The following is an 18,253-nucleotide window of genomic DNA, read 5'->3' on the forward strand; positions in this document are numbered from 1 at the left end:
AGCTTCTTTTATACGGACACAACGCAGATGATGCAGACTCCCCCGTGGGGCTGCACCATCACCAAGGTTTCATAGCCCATATCATGGCACTGAGGTTTACAATGCCAACAAACAAGACTTATTCTGCAAAATCTTCATTGTTGCTGTTGCCTGCACCTGCTGACAGTGCCATTGCCGCTGCTCCTTTCCTGCCTTGCAGTCCACGTAGCTGTCTTCAGATGATCAACTGCCAAAAGTTACCAGAAAAGAGGTGTCTACTCAGTTCCTTCCTAAAATGAGATCATGATGAAGACCAGCTACCAAATAGACGTGTGCTGCTCTGGAATATGATTACCAAGTTCATAAAATTATATCTCAGCTGCTAGATTTCTGCTTTCCTCCTCAGTCTCATTCAGAGGATCAAGTCAGTGCCAAGAAAAATCATATTCTCCATGCTTTGAATTAAGGAATAATAAGACATCTGCTACCACAAGAATATGAGCTCATATGGAAAAGAAACACAGCAGGCAACAAAACACCATGCCCTGGATTGTCTTTAAATCACTGTATCGATGACTGTCAAGCCAACCTTGCCATCCTAGTCAACTTTGGGACCCAGTTATTGTGTTAGGGACTATTTAGTGTTCCAAGCAACGGTCATGAAACCAGTTATTCTGGTAGGAGCTGCCTGATGTGAAAGCAACTCTGCACTGTTGTCAGCCATGGTGCTGTCACAACTGAGATACTCTTTTGTGTTCTACCTTCTTGTCTGGGTCTCAGAGAGATCCTTCTTTGAGGAGTTTTCTTGCTGGGTGCAGGAGGAAAGAGTACTTCTGGGCATCAGGAAAGTAATCAGAACCACTGTCATTGTGGAAGTCAGCCGTCTGTGATCCTGAGAAGTTCGCATGGTAGCAAAAGATCTCCACACTTGCCTCATATCTCCTCCTGAATCCAAGGGAGGCATTTCTGTTTCTTAACTTCCAGGGCATATCTCTGCACATCTGTCATTCAGTGGCAGTTGATATGCTTAGTATTTACGGGAGATCAAACCATCAGCAGGATACGGTATTATCTTCCAGTCACAAAGTAATCATCACACATGCTAGTACTCGTAATTCAGAAGACAAAGATCCTGTGTGATTTTGCAATATAGCTCTGTTTACTTCTTGCTACTATTCAAGCCTACGATGGGGATTGTCTCTTTCCAGAAAGACAGCACACACACAAGCTGTAGCCACCTGGATCACTATCACACAACATTCATCTCTTCCAGTTGCACAGGTAGATAATAGGGCCATTATGTTCTACTCCAGGACAAGCAGGGACAAGATCTTTCTTTTATGTCATCAAGCAGACTGAACTGATGAATCAGATCCCCTTTTCTAAAATGCAGACCTGGACTATGGTATGCCTTGAGAAGCAATTTACACCTACATCTACAGATCAAAGACTTTCTCAGTTTATTTTCTCTCAGGAACAATACTGCCTGAAGAAATTGCTTGTTAAAGAGACCAACAAGATGAAAAACACAAAAACACATTTTTTTCTAGACACTTAAATCTTAATTGCTATCATGCAGCTGAAATAGTTTCAGTTTCTGGACATGAATCTTGCTTCATTTGACCAATAACGTTTTACCACTGCCTCAGCTTCATTCTAGATGGCTCTTCCCTGCAGAATTTTTGAAGACCTGTATCAGACTCTTCTTAGTGGTATCCAGTAAAAGGACAATAAACAATGGGCACAAACTGGAAAAAAATCCATACAAGTATGATTTAATTTAAAAAGTGAGCATGGTCAAACACTGGAACAGATTGCCTGGAGAGGTTGTAAAACCTCCAGCCTTGGATATACTCAAAACCTGGCAGTACTGAACAACCTGCTCCAGTCAGCCTTGCTCGGAGTAGAGGTCCCTTCCAAGCCCAATGATTCTCTGAAGCAATAAAAGATTTATGGAGATACACTTCTCATGCACATTACTAGGAAAGATCCTCTATATTTTTAACAGGTGAGGAGCCCACAAGAAACGCATACATGACAGCTGTAGTAGTTGACTTTATTACCAGCAAACAATGCTGTGTACATACATATGGGCACAATATAAGGCATATCTGTTTTCTAATTAGTAACTTTAATTTCCTGAAGCGTACTGCAAAGTGAGCAGAATTTCAGAGACAGAAAAGATACAGAGCTGAAAGGACAGTTAAGACAAATCTTTTCTTCATCAGTCTGAATTCTACCTCACAATCTGTCATAACTGTAAGGCTATTTTTAACATGCTTGTTTGACCCATTGTTTCTTGCTCATCATTAACAAAATAGTTCTATGTAAACTTTTCTCAATCAGTAAACATCACTAAGTATATAGACAAAGGAAATGAAAGTAGCTTCTAGGCCATCATGGGACTTTTTTTTTTTTATAAAAGTCACCTTTTTCTTTATAATGTCTGCAATTAATTTCATACTAAAGAACTTTATAGTCTTAGTTTGTAGGTGTTGCCAATTGCCAATGGACTACTGTGACATGAGATGGGTTTAACCAGCATGTGCAGAAACGGTATACGTTTAAGGTATAATCTTTTTTCTTGTTTAGGATTTACCTAAAGTCACGGTGTTGTTCTCAGTTTTCTGGTGGTCATTGTCAGAAAGGGCAAGGCTTCCTCAGCCTACCAGAGGACAGCCCAAAGAGTAAAAGGAAAGTAAAACAAGTCACTGTAGGCACAAGGCAACCTTCTGCCCAATCCAGAGGAACAAAACGTGATGCTGTTACTCAAGCTGGAGTTGTAGTGGTCCCATTGACTCCAGTTCCCTCAGCACCATTCCTTTCTGAAATAATCCCAGGAGAAGCCCTGATTATACCATGCGATACCTTTGCTTTTAGTAGCTTGATGTCTTTCTTGGCAAGATGTTTGATAGCCTACCTAGACTGTTAGTCTTATAAGTGTGCTCCACTTAGGAGGCAAAAAGTGGAAATTGTTCCTAAAATATTGCACTTAAAAGGTATGCAGAATTCTACTACAAAGTTGCAGGCATTGTATTAGCTTTTAAAATAAATTAGACAAAAAGTCAATTAGCAGCACAAATGTCATTTACATTCATTCCTTCCCACCCCCCCCAAGACATAGTCATCTGTGAACCCTGAGATCACCAACCCCCCAAACTAATACATTACATTCGTTTTGCACCAACAGAGCACATTTCCATTGCATAAAACTTCCGTTTGTATGAACTTGAATCTGTTGGTTCAGGAAACTCTTGAGTTCCTCAGTTTACCAAGGAATGGTAATGGCACTGGCAGTACAGCCCCTCCTCACGGTCCAGTGAATGACACTGAGAGGTCAGGTCCATTAGAGGCTCTCCTGGCTCCCAGCCAATCACAAGATTTCTTGGTCTCATCTCCCCCCCAAAAATGCCAATTATTAATTTGTGAAGCAGAATGGTATTTAAGGCATTATAATAGACCACCAAGGGAACCTATTTCAATGAATTTATTTCCATAATAAGGCAAAAAGGAAACAGTTCATTGGATAAGAAGTTCAGATGAAAACGGTTAAAAGCTAATTAAAAAGCAATTTTCTTAAAAAATGTTACTAACTAGAAGTGAGGCACCTTAAGTTCACAGCTGCTACAGAAGCAGACCTTTCCTACCACCACCTTTAACAAGCTCTGCTTCTGCGTTGCTGAATTTTGGCATATTTTCAGTCCTTCTTCCCTTGACCTTTGAAGTTATCCATTAAATTGTAGGCCCCAGCAAATTCCGCAAGGAGAACAGAGATTTTCACTGGCAGGATGCTGTAGGTCAGAGGAGTAGGAGAAGAGGAGACAAAACCAAAACAGAGTTCAGAGGAGTTGTGCAGTTTTATCACAGAAATCATTTCACCTGGCTAATACTAGCCAAAAAAGCTACTATAGTTTCCAGAATACAGTACCACTGGTCCTGTCGAAATACTGATTACACTCATTTGGCTGCCTTTGTTGTTACCATAGATCAATTTCCTGGCTCTTGCAAGCCAGGCTGGAAGCGCTCTATTGCTGGGGCAAGAAATGCCAGAGGGACACTTCTGAGGGGCAGGCCCAGCCTCTAAAGCCTGCAGTGACACCACACCCCAGTGGAGCGAGTAAGCCAGTTAGACGTTTCTGACATTGTTCTGTGGTCCAAGGGTAGAACAAATCCCTAGAAACTAAATTAAAAAAAAAAGCCTCCAGAAATGTGGAGAACTTCATGAGAATTCGTATCAGCAAGTAGAAGCCTAGTTTGCATTTTTAGTCAGAAGTTTTCAGTCTGGCCAGAAAAAGGGAGAGGAAAATAAGGAAGGATATGACTTACTTTTTCAAAGCAAAGAAAACATACAGACTGCGTGGTAGGAACAAAATTTCTTGGTCTTGTCGAATAGCAGTCATTATCTTTTCAGCCACATACTCTGGCTCTAAAACAGGAAGCAGACGTGACCACCTGAAAGAGAAGGTGTTTTCTTATAACAAATTTCTTTGGATTCACAAAGACGACAAATCAATTACATTTCATGTTTCAGCTAAAATGAATAGTAAAGTACCAAGGACTTTGTCACTTAGGTTGCCCAGTCACTGAACAGCATTTTAGCCGTGTGAGGCCCTAAAGATAATAAAAGCAGAGCAAAGTCTAGCTTGTAAGAACCATAAAGGAAACATGAGCACGCAGCATGCATAATGTGGAAGTTGCATAAAGACTTCACAACAGCTTACTCACTTGGTCTCAGCGCCATCAAACATTCCTGTGCTTATGAAATAAGGACACACAGTTGTAGTTTTAATACCAGTCTTCCCCAGACTTCTCATCTCTACATCAACAGACTCCGCAAAACCAACTGCTGCAAATTTACTTGCACAGTAATCTGTAAAATAAAACAGTAATTGCAATTAAACATTTTAACTTAATTAAACCTTACTAAACAGGTTCAGTGAGTCCTACCACTGAACGTGGTCACAGGAGCAGTAACAGTATTTGACAGAATGAGGACAAAACGAGGACAAAACTATTCAGTTTTTATGGTGTGCAACACCAGCACTAGATTATAAAAACTATAAACACACTACCACCAGAAAATTGCTGTCCGATAATAACACTTTACAAGGGAGTAGGAAGCATTTCCATAGGTTACTAATAAGACTTGTTTGATGTGATTCACTCTTACTTTCCTTCTTCTAAGTTCACTGTTGTAGATGGGAAACTGTCTGCCAATCACCTCTGTCACCTTCCTGCTTGCTAATGAACAACAGCAGATTAAATTATCTTTTTGTACCGGGCCTTATCATTGAATCCATGAACTAGCTTTTTAAGCAAACTCAAGCTTTCAAAACTCTCTAATGTGGTTTCAGCTTGCATCTCAATTTGTCTTCATTATCACTGCCTTGAAGCTAGATTTCTTTTACTGCTATGCCACTTATTTCATTTTCCTCCTCACTTTGCAGGCACTTTCCAGGAATTCCTTCTGAATTTGCCCTGATCTCAACACTTTCACTGTGCAGATTCTCTTGAATGAATGGCAGAGAGAACACAAAATGAGATATCACATATCTACCACTGTGCCACATTTGGATTTAGTAGGTTTGAGATCAGGAAGCCTATACAAGACCCTGCTTAGCTTGAGAACACGTCTGCAAAAGAAGCGGCCTCTTCCCCACAAAATACCTGTAGGTTAACTTTGGAAACTGAGAACCACAGCATTTGTTGTTTAAGTTCTATATGAAGCTTCTAGATCTTCTTATTGCCTTGTCAGTGTTTCACAGCGCTGCTGAGCACCTGGAAAACTTTTTGAAGGAATGCTCTATTTAAGGTCAGCTGATTTGAAAGTATCACTATTTGCTTTACCTATACACAAAGACTCAGGAACTCAGTTAGGACTTTAAACCCCACTAACTGTCTAGATGAACGTTAGCTTCAATACACTACCTGCAAGACGATTGACTCCAATCAGTCCCGCTGAGCTTGCGATGCTAACCAAATGTCCATGGTTAGAGGCTATCATTGCTGGGAGGAAGGCTTTGCAAGTCTGCAAGGTAAGTCAGAGTTCCAGTGAAACATTTTAGCAAGTAAGCTCCCTGCTATAATATTTTGAGGATTTTATTTATAGGGAAGTTCTGCCTGTACTTTAAGTAAGGTGTCTCCTCCCCACCCTCCATTATACAAGTGGGGAAAAAAAAACAGGAATTGTTTGAACTCTAACCTAAGCTGGGACCTTGCAGGTCCTACCAGTACTGTTTTCTCTTCAGTGTTAAAGACAGATGCTAACTTGCTGAAAGGTAAAAAACACAGCTTCAGCTAGCTGTAGTTTTTTTTAACCGCAAAACTTAGCACTGTATTGTTTCAGATGGACATTAAGCCCTCGCTACAAACTTTATAAACCAGCAAAAATTTAAATTTCATGTCTTCCTTCCATTAAATTTACTTAATCTTTGTGATTGAGTTTAAGTAAGAAGCTGAAGCATGTTTTAATATCCTGTTTGCAGTTCTTTAATGGTAAAAACACTATATAGTGATCATTCTTCCCTGAAAGGAAGAAAATTAAATTATTCATTTTGGACAAAAGCCCCACTTACTTAGTATAAGAGCATCATCTGAACATGTGGTATTTCTTACTAGAACTATCATAACCACAAAGTAACTAGAACAATAACAGAATTGAGCTGTTCTGTTACTAGAGCAGCAACCTCTAGGCGGGGCCTGCTTCACATCAATGAATATTGAGGGATATAGCATCTGACTAGCCTCAGAACCTAGCAGATGGCAACCTTCAGTTCTTAAGAGCATTTGTAAATGCTAAGCAGTTTTGCTTCCACCTACCTACCCAGAAGTTCCCAAAGGATCTATTCTCCCACCTTTTTTTTTTAATCTCACAGACTACAAGGCATAGAAAATAATTTCTTGCATTATTTTTTACTGAACTGATGGGATCTCTATATCCTTGCATGTTTTACTCAATTCCAAAAGGCAAAATTAAAACTGTAAACATGTTAAGATATTTTAATACGTATATATAAGGAGAGCATTACCCAAAAGTGTGCCATTATGTTCACTTGCATAGTTTTTTCCACAAGCGAATCTGGAGACTCGATAAACCTCTTCCCAGTTACAATACCAGCGTTGTTGACTAGGATGCTAACATCACCAACTTCTTTTTTAACCTAAAACAAAAGCCTTAAGATTATTATGCAACAAATAAAGCATAACAAAAAATATTAATATATAAAAATAAGAAATAGAAGTGTTGCACATCTCAACCAAGGTAAACATATTACGCTTGTTACAGATCCAAATACCTCGTGTTCTTGCATGTTCTCACCTGTTTGGAGCTGATCTCATCACTGGACTTTCCTTGGAGCCCAGCAGCCCCAACAGCTCCAAGCGTGCCTCTGCCTTCAGTACCTACAGTTCTTGCTATGACTGTTCCAGCAAGCCCCTACTGCAGAGACCTTTACTAATACAAGTATTTTGCTACATTAATCCAGCCTTAAACCCGATGAATGATTCTGTATTTAGGGCCATTTCTATGCCATGCTGTGAGGCACAGTACATAAATTCTCATGCTAGGTGAGCTAGCAATTACTTAATAGCATCTTTGTATTTTGGGCATTTCAAGATTCCCAAAGCTGTCTTACACAGGTTCCACATCTTCTGACTGCAATTGTTAGACACTAGCAAGCATTACACAGCAGCTTCTCCACTAGTAGTAGCTTCACGTGTATGCCACGAGAGCTATCCTGTTAAACCAGACCTCCCAGCACCATCCTGGAGGAGCAGACTGAGTTCTCTACCTCACTATGTTAGGGTTAGAATGAGCAGTCACTTTTGATCATAAATATTGCACATATGTATAAACAGTGAGAAAAACAGCTTAGAAAATTAATTTCTACCTTACAACCGTCTCCTTTATTTAAATATCTTGATTACTTCAAGCAACTTTACAGGTCAGGAATTTAAGCTTTTTTTTTTTTTTTTTTAAAAAAGTTGATTTTCCGTGAAGGCAGCCTGAAAGAACACCATAGTTGCAGTGGCATTAGTTCTCAAGGTAACACAAGAAGGGAGACAGTCCTGGGAAGGACACTAGTTTACCACAGAAGTTATACAAAAGCTTTAGGGATCTTTTATTTTATCTTTCTTAAAAAAGGAAGCTTTTATTCAGGCATCTGCAGTTTAGGTGAGGGAGTGAAAAAACACATGCATTCACAGACTGCAAAAGCCTTAGGAGCCTTCTGGGGCAGGGCACGGTGCAGAGGCTTTGTTTCGAATATATTTGCTTTGATTCTAACACCGAGCCAGAATCCTTTTGAAATGGTTCCAGAAAATAAGTTGGCTAAACAGTAACCTCTGTGCATGTAGTTCAGTAAGAGGAAGCACAGTTCTCATTTTAGCTCCAGAACGAGAGCTTCCAAGAATAGACTCACCTGACAGGACAACTATAGGCAGCTGATAAAATCAAGGTATTGTACCAGTTTTCACAAAAGGAGAATTAAAGTATTCAATGCAGTATTTCAATACTGTTCAGTAATCCGAGCTATCCAGGAAATAGGAAGTGAGTTCACTATTCTGGTTGAATTTGCAACTTCAAGTGCTAAAACAGGTGCTGATGAGTAGCTTTGGGAAACTATGCTCTTATGCCCTGTAGCCACCCAGTTCCAGATCACAGGAAATTCATTTCGTAATGGTATCTCATATCCTACATAAATACAGTGACTGAGCAGACCAGAGGGTAGGGTAGCCTGTATAACAGTAAAGAATTGAGTTCACCATTTATTCTCTTAATTTCCCTGTCTTCCTTAAACTTGTTCCAACTTCTCCATGTTTGTTAAACCAGTAAATGTTATTAAAAATAAAGGAAGTAGCCTTGGTAGGATTATACAGAATAGCCTCGATATAGCTCCCTAAGCCAGAGCCCCTCTCCACCTCAGTCAATCCCCCTCAAAGTGCTGTCATATAACAATTAAAATATTCCTGAAGCAGTGCCACATGATCTTTGCAGTCAGCCTTAGACAAGTTGATCCAGTCACCAACGTATGCACTTCCCGTTACAAGTTAAAAAAAAATAGTCTGAGTTCAGAGACAGACAGTAATCATTAGTAAGTGATGCTGCAGTACAGACTGCTGCCTCAGGTCAGAGGATCTTAGCAAACCTGGAAGCATGGACCCATACCCTAGGGTCTACCCCTAGGAAAAAGAAATACTTGAATAGACAGTCATGCTGTTTCTGGGTGCACAGGCACGGACAGAGGTGATGGATGCGGTGCATACAGTTTATAACTTGGAGCTTGAGACATTCAGGTTAGGAAGAGATGAAAACACTGTCATATGGCAGCAAATAAGAACAGCCTTGATCACCCAATTCTAGCTAGAGGCAAAAACCTGAGCAACCTCTTCCTTTACTCGTGTTTAGAGATTGCTGTCTCTAGCAAGCTTTCCAAAATATATTCACACTTAGGGAGAATTCAAAGCAGACCCGAGTGCCTTCACGCAGCCCAGACAAACGCTTCCAGCTTCACAACACCTTTGGTCACGCTGCTTCCCTGCTAACCAGATGTGGCAGCTCCTTGCTCAAGCAACTGGCTGTTCTAATCCCCTTCCCCTCTCAGCTATCCCTGTGCACGACAGAGAGCCAAGGCGCTCACACCAGGCTTCCTCATTCTGCTTTCAGGCCAGAACAGAAGACCTTCACCGAATGGTTTAGTGGGGCAGGGAATGTCAGCCTTCCAGAACTGTAGACCTCTCCATTATGCAGAGCAGGAAAGCATGTTCTGGGTGTTTGTTTTAAGCCTAGGTAAGCTAAGCATTATGCAAACAGCTGATCTGGTTAAGCATCTTTTTCAAGCATAAGCGCTATTTCCTGTTTGTTTCTGCATTTATATGCACTGTGTGTGTGGAAATTTGGTAGTGACTAATTCCCGTGAATCACAAACAGCATCCCGAAGTATCTGCTTTCTATGAAGGGAGGTCCCCCCTCACCCCCCCGGCTGCCTCCAAATTTTGGAAGAAAGCACTGGGCGTTTTATAGGCAACATGAAATATCACCAGGAAGTGTGCTTCTGCTGTGCAAAATAGCAACAGCAAGGAAAGTTCTTCGAAAAGTGGAAAACTGGCTGCGAACTGCCATGTTGACAAACAAGCAACAAAAAACAGCACACGAGCAAGCCAGTAACGTGCAAGAGACCCTGGAAGTGAATGTGACCCCAAATGCAATCTTGCAATATGATACTGAAAAAGCTTCTGCTTCCTCATAAACTCAAAGCCCCCTGTGCTTAAAGACTAGCTAAACTCTGGGGAAGGAGGAGGAGTAAATCAGAGAAGGCCACATTCCTTTTAGGGCTGGTAGTACTTCTGCAATAGGGATGTTATGAACACATCTCAAGGCACAGCTCTTGATAGCCAAAAGCTGCCCGCCATACTGTTGGTACAGGACAGCAACAAGGACACCACATACCCAGCACTTTTTGGTTGTCTTCCTACTGAAAGGACTGGTCTCTGTGTGACTGATGAAGTACCCAAAGCAGGTAGTTAAGAATCATTTACACCTCATTTTGGCTTTAAAATAACTGAAATTATTGTGCCATGCAAAGCAGTATCCCATCATATCGGTGTGAACTGAATTCACTATGGTCTTGTGCCTCCCCAAGTTATTGTGCGTAGCTGAATCACAGGAGAAGCAGCCCTGCCTCATTTTGCGAAGAGGGAGGCAGCACTCTGAGCCAAGACCTACTACACAGCAGTAAATTAGCAGTATTAATCAGTGTTTGATGCTGCTGTGGTCTTATTGTTGCTAATAAGACAAGAAAGCTTTCAATGTGGTTCTGTAACAGCTGTCAGCAAAACATGATGCATCTGAAATAACCGTGGTAGTGTGTTCTCTTCTCTGTGGATCAGCTGTTAGTGAACTGCTGACATAGTATTGTAAAGAGAGGATTCATTCACTGACCGGTTACAGACACTTTTACCCCCTCCTCTCTCCTGTCTCCCTTTGTTTTTATCATCCTTAACCCATGCCACATCCCCTATACTCAGCCAGAAAGGTTCTGCTGCTGCTCATCCCCAAGAGATGGAAGTGTCAGATCAGGTCTCATCTTCGTTCCAGTGCTCTGCAAACTACAATACTCCTTCCTCCTCTCCCAGCTCAGCCAGGAACAGTTACAGGCACGTGGTGAAACGTGCAACCACTCTGCAGGGATGGAAGATGTGCACCTCAGCCAGCAGAACAAACCTGCAAGGGCAACTGCAGGCAATTGGCATTGCCACAATCCAAGAACAGTGGTATGAGCCCCCAGTAAAGCTTTACTTGTCAGAGAGCTTGTTCTACAGTCATTTCCAGATAGAAGAAACACAGAAGGCTAGAGCTTCTTAAGCAGTACTTTAGGGGACAAAATAGGAACATTATTTCAGCCAACAGATGTTCCTGAAGACAGCTGAACTTTTTTTAAGAATTCATCCTCAGGCAAACACTCAGTGTGGAAATTTTCTAGTCCAACAGTTAAGTTTAGCAACATCTTAAGCAAATGAGAACAGGTTGTTATAATGGAAACTGTTAAGCAACTTTAGCTTTTGGCATTTCTGCTAGTCCTGCCCAAGATATCTAACCACGTGCTATATTTACAAAGCTCTTTAGAAAGGAAAATATTGAAGCCTTCGAGATATATTTATTAAATCTGTTCAAGTGCATTTGCAAAAATCTACTCACAGCCAGGAAGTTAGTCAGAATTTGACTAAGTCATTAATCCCTTGTACAAGGTATGGTCTTTAAGGTTAACTTTTTGGAAAAGATTACCAGAACATGAAATACTGCTTTAGCTTCAATAAGCTGACTTTCTGTATTTGCCAGTAAGCACTTGCTAAGTAACTGCATGAAAGTGAAGCCACCCAGCTGAAGCTAGTTATTGAAAGAACCAGCTTTTTTTTATTTTTAAAAGAACAAAAAGGTATACAACTCTAAAAATAAATAAATCAGTATTCTTAGAATACATAGCACATGCAATAATCAAATGAATTAACTTTAATCTCCTGCTTTGAAATGGCTAAAACTTCTATCGCAAACACTTTGGAATGATGTCAAAGGCACAAATGAGATACTTTACCTGATCTGCTACTCGGTAGACTTCCTGCCTTTTGCTGCAGTCACAGATGTAAGCATGTACTTGCACTGCTCCATTTTCTCCAGCCAGTCTGCTCGTTTCATGGAGCCCCTCTTGATTAATGTCCCAAAGAACCAGCGTGGCTCCAAGTTTGGCAAATTTTAAGGATAAGAGTCTTCCAATTCCACTTCCTGCTCCTGTTATTAATACTATTTCACCACTAACGTTCTTTTTACGTTTCGGCACAAACAAAAACACCAGTGACTCCAACATATAGTAAGTCGTAAGTCCAAGGACTTTGAGCATCTCCAGGAAGAAATTCATCTTGAGGCTCTTTCTTCAGATATCTGGTAAAAGACAAGGTTTAGTAGATAAATCAGCTATAAAAGAGACCATGTAAACATTAATCTTGCAGAACTGAAAAGCGTTTTCCAATTAATTCTAACTATTCTTGAAACAGCACTCAGAAGCAGGCTAGCGAGTACATAGGCTTACAGCTGCATGTCTGACCCGTTTATCCTGTTTCCATTTTATTTCCAGGACATTTTACTCCTCCAGAATGGAAGACAAAATTGATTTACCGTTTGGAAGAGACAGGGAATACCTGCTTTAGAAGTTCCCCACCCTTCACAACACGAGTTCCAGCTCTGCTCCCAAAGACTGTAGACATCTTAATAAAATAGCAACAGTTGCCCCTTTAGCATCCGAAGCAGAAATGCATGGCGATTACAAATCAAAACTTGTAGCTTGATCAAGTTGCTTGAGTGCTGAAAACCTACTATTTCAGGTCAGGATTATTTATTTATTTTTTAGGACCATGGCTTTTTGTGCTTGTAGGTACCTGTTGTTGTCAAGCAGCCATGCAAATGAAGGTACAGTCTCAACTGTGTTGAAGAACTACTAGCATAGGAAGCTTCTGAATACAGAAGATTTATAAGTCTTCTCACCAGTACTATTATTTAATAGTACTATAATTACCAGTACTATCATTATTGTTCAAGTGCAAAAAGCAGGCTCTCAAGGTGTTTTACTTCGGAATGCACTCTAAAGTTGTTGACTTTCTTCTCCTCACATGAAGGAAGATGTCATGGGCTTGAATCACATCACCTCAGGTATGTGTTTACCTGCACACTCCATACTCATCACAGCAACTCTCACAATGAGCAGGCATTTAAGTCCTTGAAAGAACACTACCCATTCCCTAGTGTATGAATTCTATGCAAGAAAAATACCCTTGGTCTAGGCAGGTTTTTATCTCTAGTTACAGCACAAAGGATTAAATATCTTCCTTCTGAGCTAAAGGTAGAGCATGCTGGTGCTTACACTTCAACCTTTAGCACTACATACCTGATTTGTTCACATCTTAGTCAACACTGGTATCTATGTACATAGGTAGTCATGTTTGACAATTGCCAAAAGATAATTACTTAGGTCTTGGCTACATTTAATGAACTTTGCTCAGAGTAGCATTTGGATGTACATGTTGTCATGAGTCTCAAGTTTTGGTGCATGGGAAACAACTACATTCCTGCAGAGGGACAGACATCTTCAAGGACAGAGCAAGTTAGTTCAGAAAACTTTATAGCACAAGCATTAGGACATCTTAAAGCTATTCCAGTAACAGGAAAAAAAATTGGCAAAATCATGGTGGGTAGGGAGACAAGTTCATCTTTTGCAGATTTGTCAAAGGGTAAATGTTTTCCGTTCTTAGTTCCCTTTGAAATGGTACAGAGCACTTGCAGAGGTTCTAGCATAGGGAAAAAAAAAGACAGTAAAACTGATTCTGGTATTTCTTACAGCACAATAATATTTCCCTAGAGACGAGAGTGACATTTCCTGAAGTAGACTCTCACAGCTGCAGAACCACAACAGATATATGCAAAGCTAGGGTTACATGGAAAAATTGTTATTAAACTTCATGTGCATAAAAAAAACAGCAAGTATCTAGAAACTGGAGTTCTTTGCTGGGCCTAAAACAGAAGCAATAAGTCTTCACAGTAGATACAGTTGCTGAGTTTAACTTCATGGCACTAACTTAAAGCAACGAATGTAACAAGCTCCCTTTGCATGAAAGGAAACTGGCATCTCTGGAACAGATACCAGTGTTACAGGGGCCACAATACAGTTCTTGATCCCTAGGAAGAGGCAGTGGAGGCAGCTGCCTTCAGAGCAAAATATACGGTTTGATCTCAAACCAGTTTGCAATGTGTGTCAGTAGTTTATTACGATAATCAGGTATTAGGCCTGCATGGGGCAGAGGCACACCAGAGCTCGGGGAAGTGCTTCCTTTCTCAGAGAAGTGGACTTGTTTTAGGCTTACAGGCTGTTAGATTACCCACTCCAGACCCCTCACAAGATGCTTAAATTCCCAGTGAAGTGCCTCACCTGGGCAAGCTCTGGCTGGACCGGGAGTGCCCTGTTCTTGCTGGCTCACTGCATGGGTGCTGCCCGTTTCCCCCAGTACGTAACCAGGAGCCCCCAGAGGCACAGCCACCCTTCCCAGCACACTCGGCCGATGAGGGCTCCTCAGCTGAGGTGAGCAGGGAGCGGCTCACAGGTGAACAAACCAAGGGTACCTTTGGCACACGTGCCATCATCAAACCAACGGATCCATACCGCAGCCCTTCTGACACCACACATTGCTTTTAGCGTGTCACTGAGATAAGTGCGGAAAGCTTTTGCATTGTGGCAAAGAGTAAAGGTCCCCCAGCAGCTTATCAGTGTGATCTCTTTGCAGCTATGGACAATTTCACCAGCGCAGGCTTGGTGCTGATACTCCCCACCAAGCAGCTCCTAGAGACCACCAGGACAGAGCTGAGGCCCCTGTACGAAGCCACAACACCCCTCTGCTAGGGAAAGAGCCCAAAAGCCGTCCTTTAACCCCACAGACAGCGGGTGGCGAGCACAAACCCACCCCCTGCCCCCGGAGGGCTGCAGCCCCATGCATGCAGCAGCCCTATAAACCAAGGCAGGCCGAGGACCCCCAGCACAGTGCCACACGGACACCACACCACCCTCCAGACACCATACCTCTCTATAGACACCATCCGTCCTACAGACACCACCCCACAGACACCACACCGCCCCGACCCAGCCCAGCGCCCCCTCCCCAGGGGGAGGCCGCGCACCCCCAGCCCCGGGAGCAGCGCAGGGCACAGGTCCCCCGGTCCCCCCGTCCCGCAGCACCCCGGTACCTGGCCGGCCGGGCTGCAGGGGAGGGAGGCCGAGACCCGCCGGGGAGCACACCCGAGCGGAGCGGGCCGGCCCCGCCTTTATGCCGCCCGCCCGCCCCGGCGCGGGGCTCACCGGATGCCCGGGGGCGGAGCGGGGCGGGCCCCGGCCTTCCCCGGCCGGGCTTTGGGTTTAGTTCGTGCTCGACTTCAGCTACGGGGGCTGTGATACCGGGAAGCACCGGGCAGCCCCAGCTTCAGAGAGAGTCCGTGCGAGCAGCGGATGCTGGGTTCCGCCGGAAAATACACGACTGACGGCGTTTCTTTGGCGCTTAGATCCTTTATATCCCCCCTTTCCAAACTGGCATGTTTGTGTTGCTGTTACCCCTTTGTACTAAATACTAAATACTTTTCTTCCTTCCACAACACCTTCTCTACAAAATATTGCTGAAAGCAGTCGAAAGGTCTTTTCCTTCACGTATACGGTGTGGGGTCAGAGTCCGGGCTCTGTGTAGAACCTGCTGCACCCTCCAGAGCTGCTCGCTGAAGAGAAACTAACTGCTGAGTTAGGATATCTTACTGGGAGTCAATGTCTTCTTGTAATAACATAGCACATCCAGGGGGCTGATGATAGCCAAACAGTAACATCGATGAAATTTGGTTTTGGCTGCTGCTTTCCCTTGTGGATTGTGTTGTTTGCAGTGGTTTGTTTAAAACAAGGAAGTGTGAAAAGCCATTCATATTCAAAAAGGTTTAAATAAAATACGTGTTTTGTAGTTATACTTGCAAATTAATAATGTTTAACACAGGGACTGACCTTATGATCAGAGTAGGAGGCTAGAAATTGGGATCCTTGTCTCCTTTCCCCCTCTTCAACAAATATTTCCTACGAATAATAACGTCACTGAGATAAAACTCACTGAAATAAAATGTCTGAATGTCTCCAGTTTGTTTATCTGCATGATGAAATGCTAAAGTTAGCCTGAAGAATATTCTTTTTAGGAGTGCCGAGTTACTGTCTACCATGCTTTGGGGTCAGAGCAGACCCAAGCAGAATCACCACTCTTGATTCAAGTCCAGACGTGGCACTGCCCTCAATTGTGTTAGATGAAGATGTCTCCCATGTGCCACATAATATCTTCAGACCAATTTGTGAGTGCTGGCAAAACTCCAGCAATGCAGAACTGGGCCTGGTGTTGTTTGTGTGCATGTGTACCACCACACGGTATGTGTTCAAAGGAACCCAAGGTCAATCCGATCCTAAGAACGAGTTTGCGCAACTTTGTAAGAGTCACTTTTGCTTGTCTGTAGTACTTGGGCTACTTGAGTGTACTGCAACTCTAGCAGGTTTGCATTGAGGGCTGGACTTTATCTTGGCCTAGCTTAATTTCCAAAAAGCTCCTGAGCTGCTTTTCATGCCTTACATGAAACTATGGTAGATTCTTTATGGCATTGATCATGACTTCATCACCATTTAATCTTGACCGTCACAATGAATGAGTAAATGAAGTAAACAGAGTAAGGGTTGGTCTAAGCTAGACAGATGCAACTGCATGGTGACTAGGACACTCATCCTCACCTCAGCATAAAACAACAACATGACTTGCTCAGAGCCATGTTCTGAAATTGTGCTCTTCACCCAGACAAGAATACCTTCTGTGTGAAGCCTGTAACACCTATGTTTGCTGTGAAAGTCGGTGATTAAATCAGCTCTTATGAGTAACTGATGTTTGTTGATGGTAGAAGCGGTGTATGCCCTTCAGTCATGGAAAAGTGCACCAATCTCCGCTATGGGAGGATTTTGACAATGATGGTGTGAACAACTTAAAACCACATTTTCCACTTCCCAGGAGAACAGGAGAAGTGTTGTAAATCAAGCCCTCATCTAGCAGCTTCATGTTTTCTGATCCCTCCACTGGGATTTTATTTGCTAATACACAAGCTATAACTTTGATGAACAAAGAACACAGATAAGCAATAGCCTGCCATGGTAAGGTGCAAAGAGATGGCTGCTGTGTAGCTCTATGCTCACTGCTTTTCCTTTATGTGCCTCTGGTACATATTCCTCATGGTACCTCTAGTTTTAAGAAAACCTACTGTGCTGTAAGTGGAAGTGTCTCACAAGAGATTTCTCCCTCTCCTCTGTGCAAATAAAAATGTCTAAGTCATTAGTTAAGGACGTTGGGCTGAAACATCACTTATAAAAGAGATGTGTACAGGGTGTCAGGATTTAAAGGGAGAAGTTGGCAAAAAAAAAAAGTTAATTCACAATAATATAATTCTGAATGGTAAACAAGAGTAAGGCATCTTTCTACCATTTGAAACTTTTAAAACTTTCTTCCTAATAAAATGTAATGCAAGGTTTCTGACAGAAAAACTAGAGACTCAGCAGGGAAGCAGAATTAGCAAAAGAGCTCAGGGGTCTGTAGTGGTGTTTGGGAAACGAGGCAGCACTGTTGATGGCCAGTTAACAGAAAGAAAAGTTAGCACGGTTTTAATTAATTGAGTGTATGTGAAAGCAGTGGGTGGGAGAGTGTGTTCTAATAAGGCAATAAGCAGGGTCTGGAGGAGAACTGGGATGGGAACAGCAGAGCCTAACAAAACTAGGGGCTAATTTAAAACTCCATATACTGGGGGGAAGACTCCAGGTGAGGCTGTGATGAGTACCTCGTCTGGGCTTTCAGATCTATGCCCTGATGGAAAGTCAGGGCAGTAGGGTCTGTGTGTGGAGATAAGTGATAGGGAAGAAGAAAACATATGAAAGAGCAAACATAATGACTCTGTGTCAGACCTTGTCTTCACTCCTCTGCTTTTACTTCTTTTCAAATTCTGTTGTTTTTCATCTTGTTTTAAACAGTAAAGTCTGGAGGCAGCAAGGGGCAGAAGTTTTAGCATGCTCTAATGTACTGTATAACACATGGCCTCAAATTCTCTGAGTATTCAGCCTTGTTCCATACTTGTGGCACTGTAAGCTACTGTAAAAAGAAAAAAAGAGGGAACTTGTCCTTTTGCCCCCTC

General features: G+C 42.3%; 1 protein-coding gene across 1 annotated transcript; it reads right to left on the reverse strand.

The window, feature by feature from the left end:
• Positions 1-3,451: 3,451 nt before the first annotated feature.
• On the reverse strand, positions 3,452-15,415 carry SDR16C5 (short chain dehydrogenase/reductase family 16C member 5). The gene is made up of 7 exons (XM_048072442.2): positions 15,260-15,415; positions 12,069-12,412; positions 7,008-7,139; positions 5,908-6,007; positions 4,705-4,849; positions 4,306-4,431; positions 3,452-3,770 (listed from the first exon to the last, which is right to left on the reverse strand). Exons 2-7 carry the CDS (start codon positions 12,387-12,389, stop codon positions 3,677-3,679), a joined length of 918 nt encoding a protein of 305 aa, XP_047928399.2. The 5' UTR covers positions 12,390-12,412; positions 15,260-15,415; the 3' UTR covers positions 3,452-3,676.
• Between the last annotated feature and the right edge of the window lie 2,838 nt (positions 15,416-18,253).

This window comes from Anser cygnoides, chromosome 2, assembly GCF_040182565.1.
Source record: "Anser cygnoides isolate HZ-2024a breed goose chromosome 2, Taihu_goose_T2T_genome, whole genome shotgun sequence".
Taxonomy (NCBI): domain Eukaryota; kingdom Metazoa; phylum Chordata; class Aves; order Anseriformes; family Anatidae; genus Anser; species Anser cygnoides.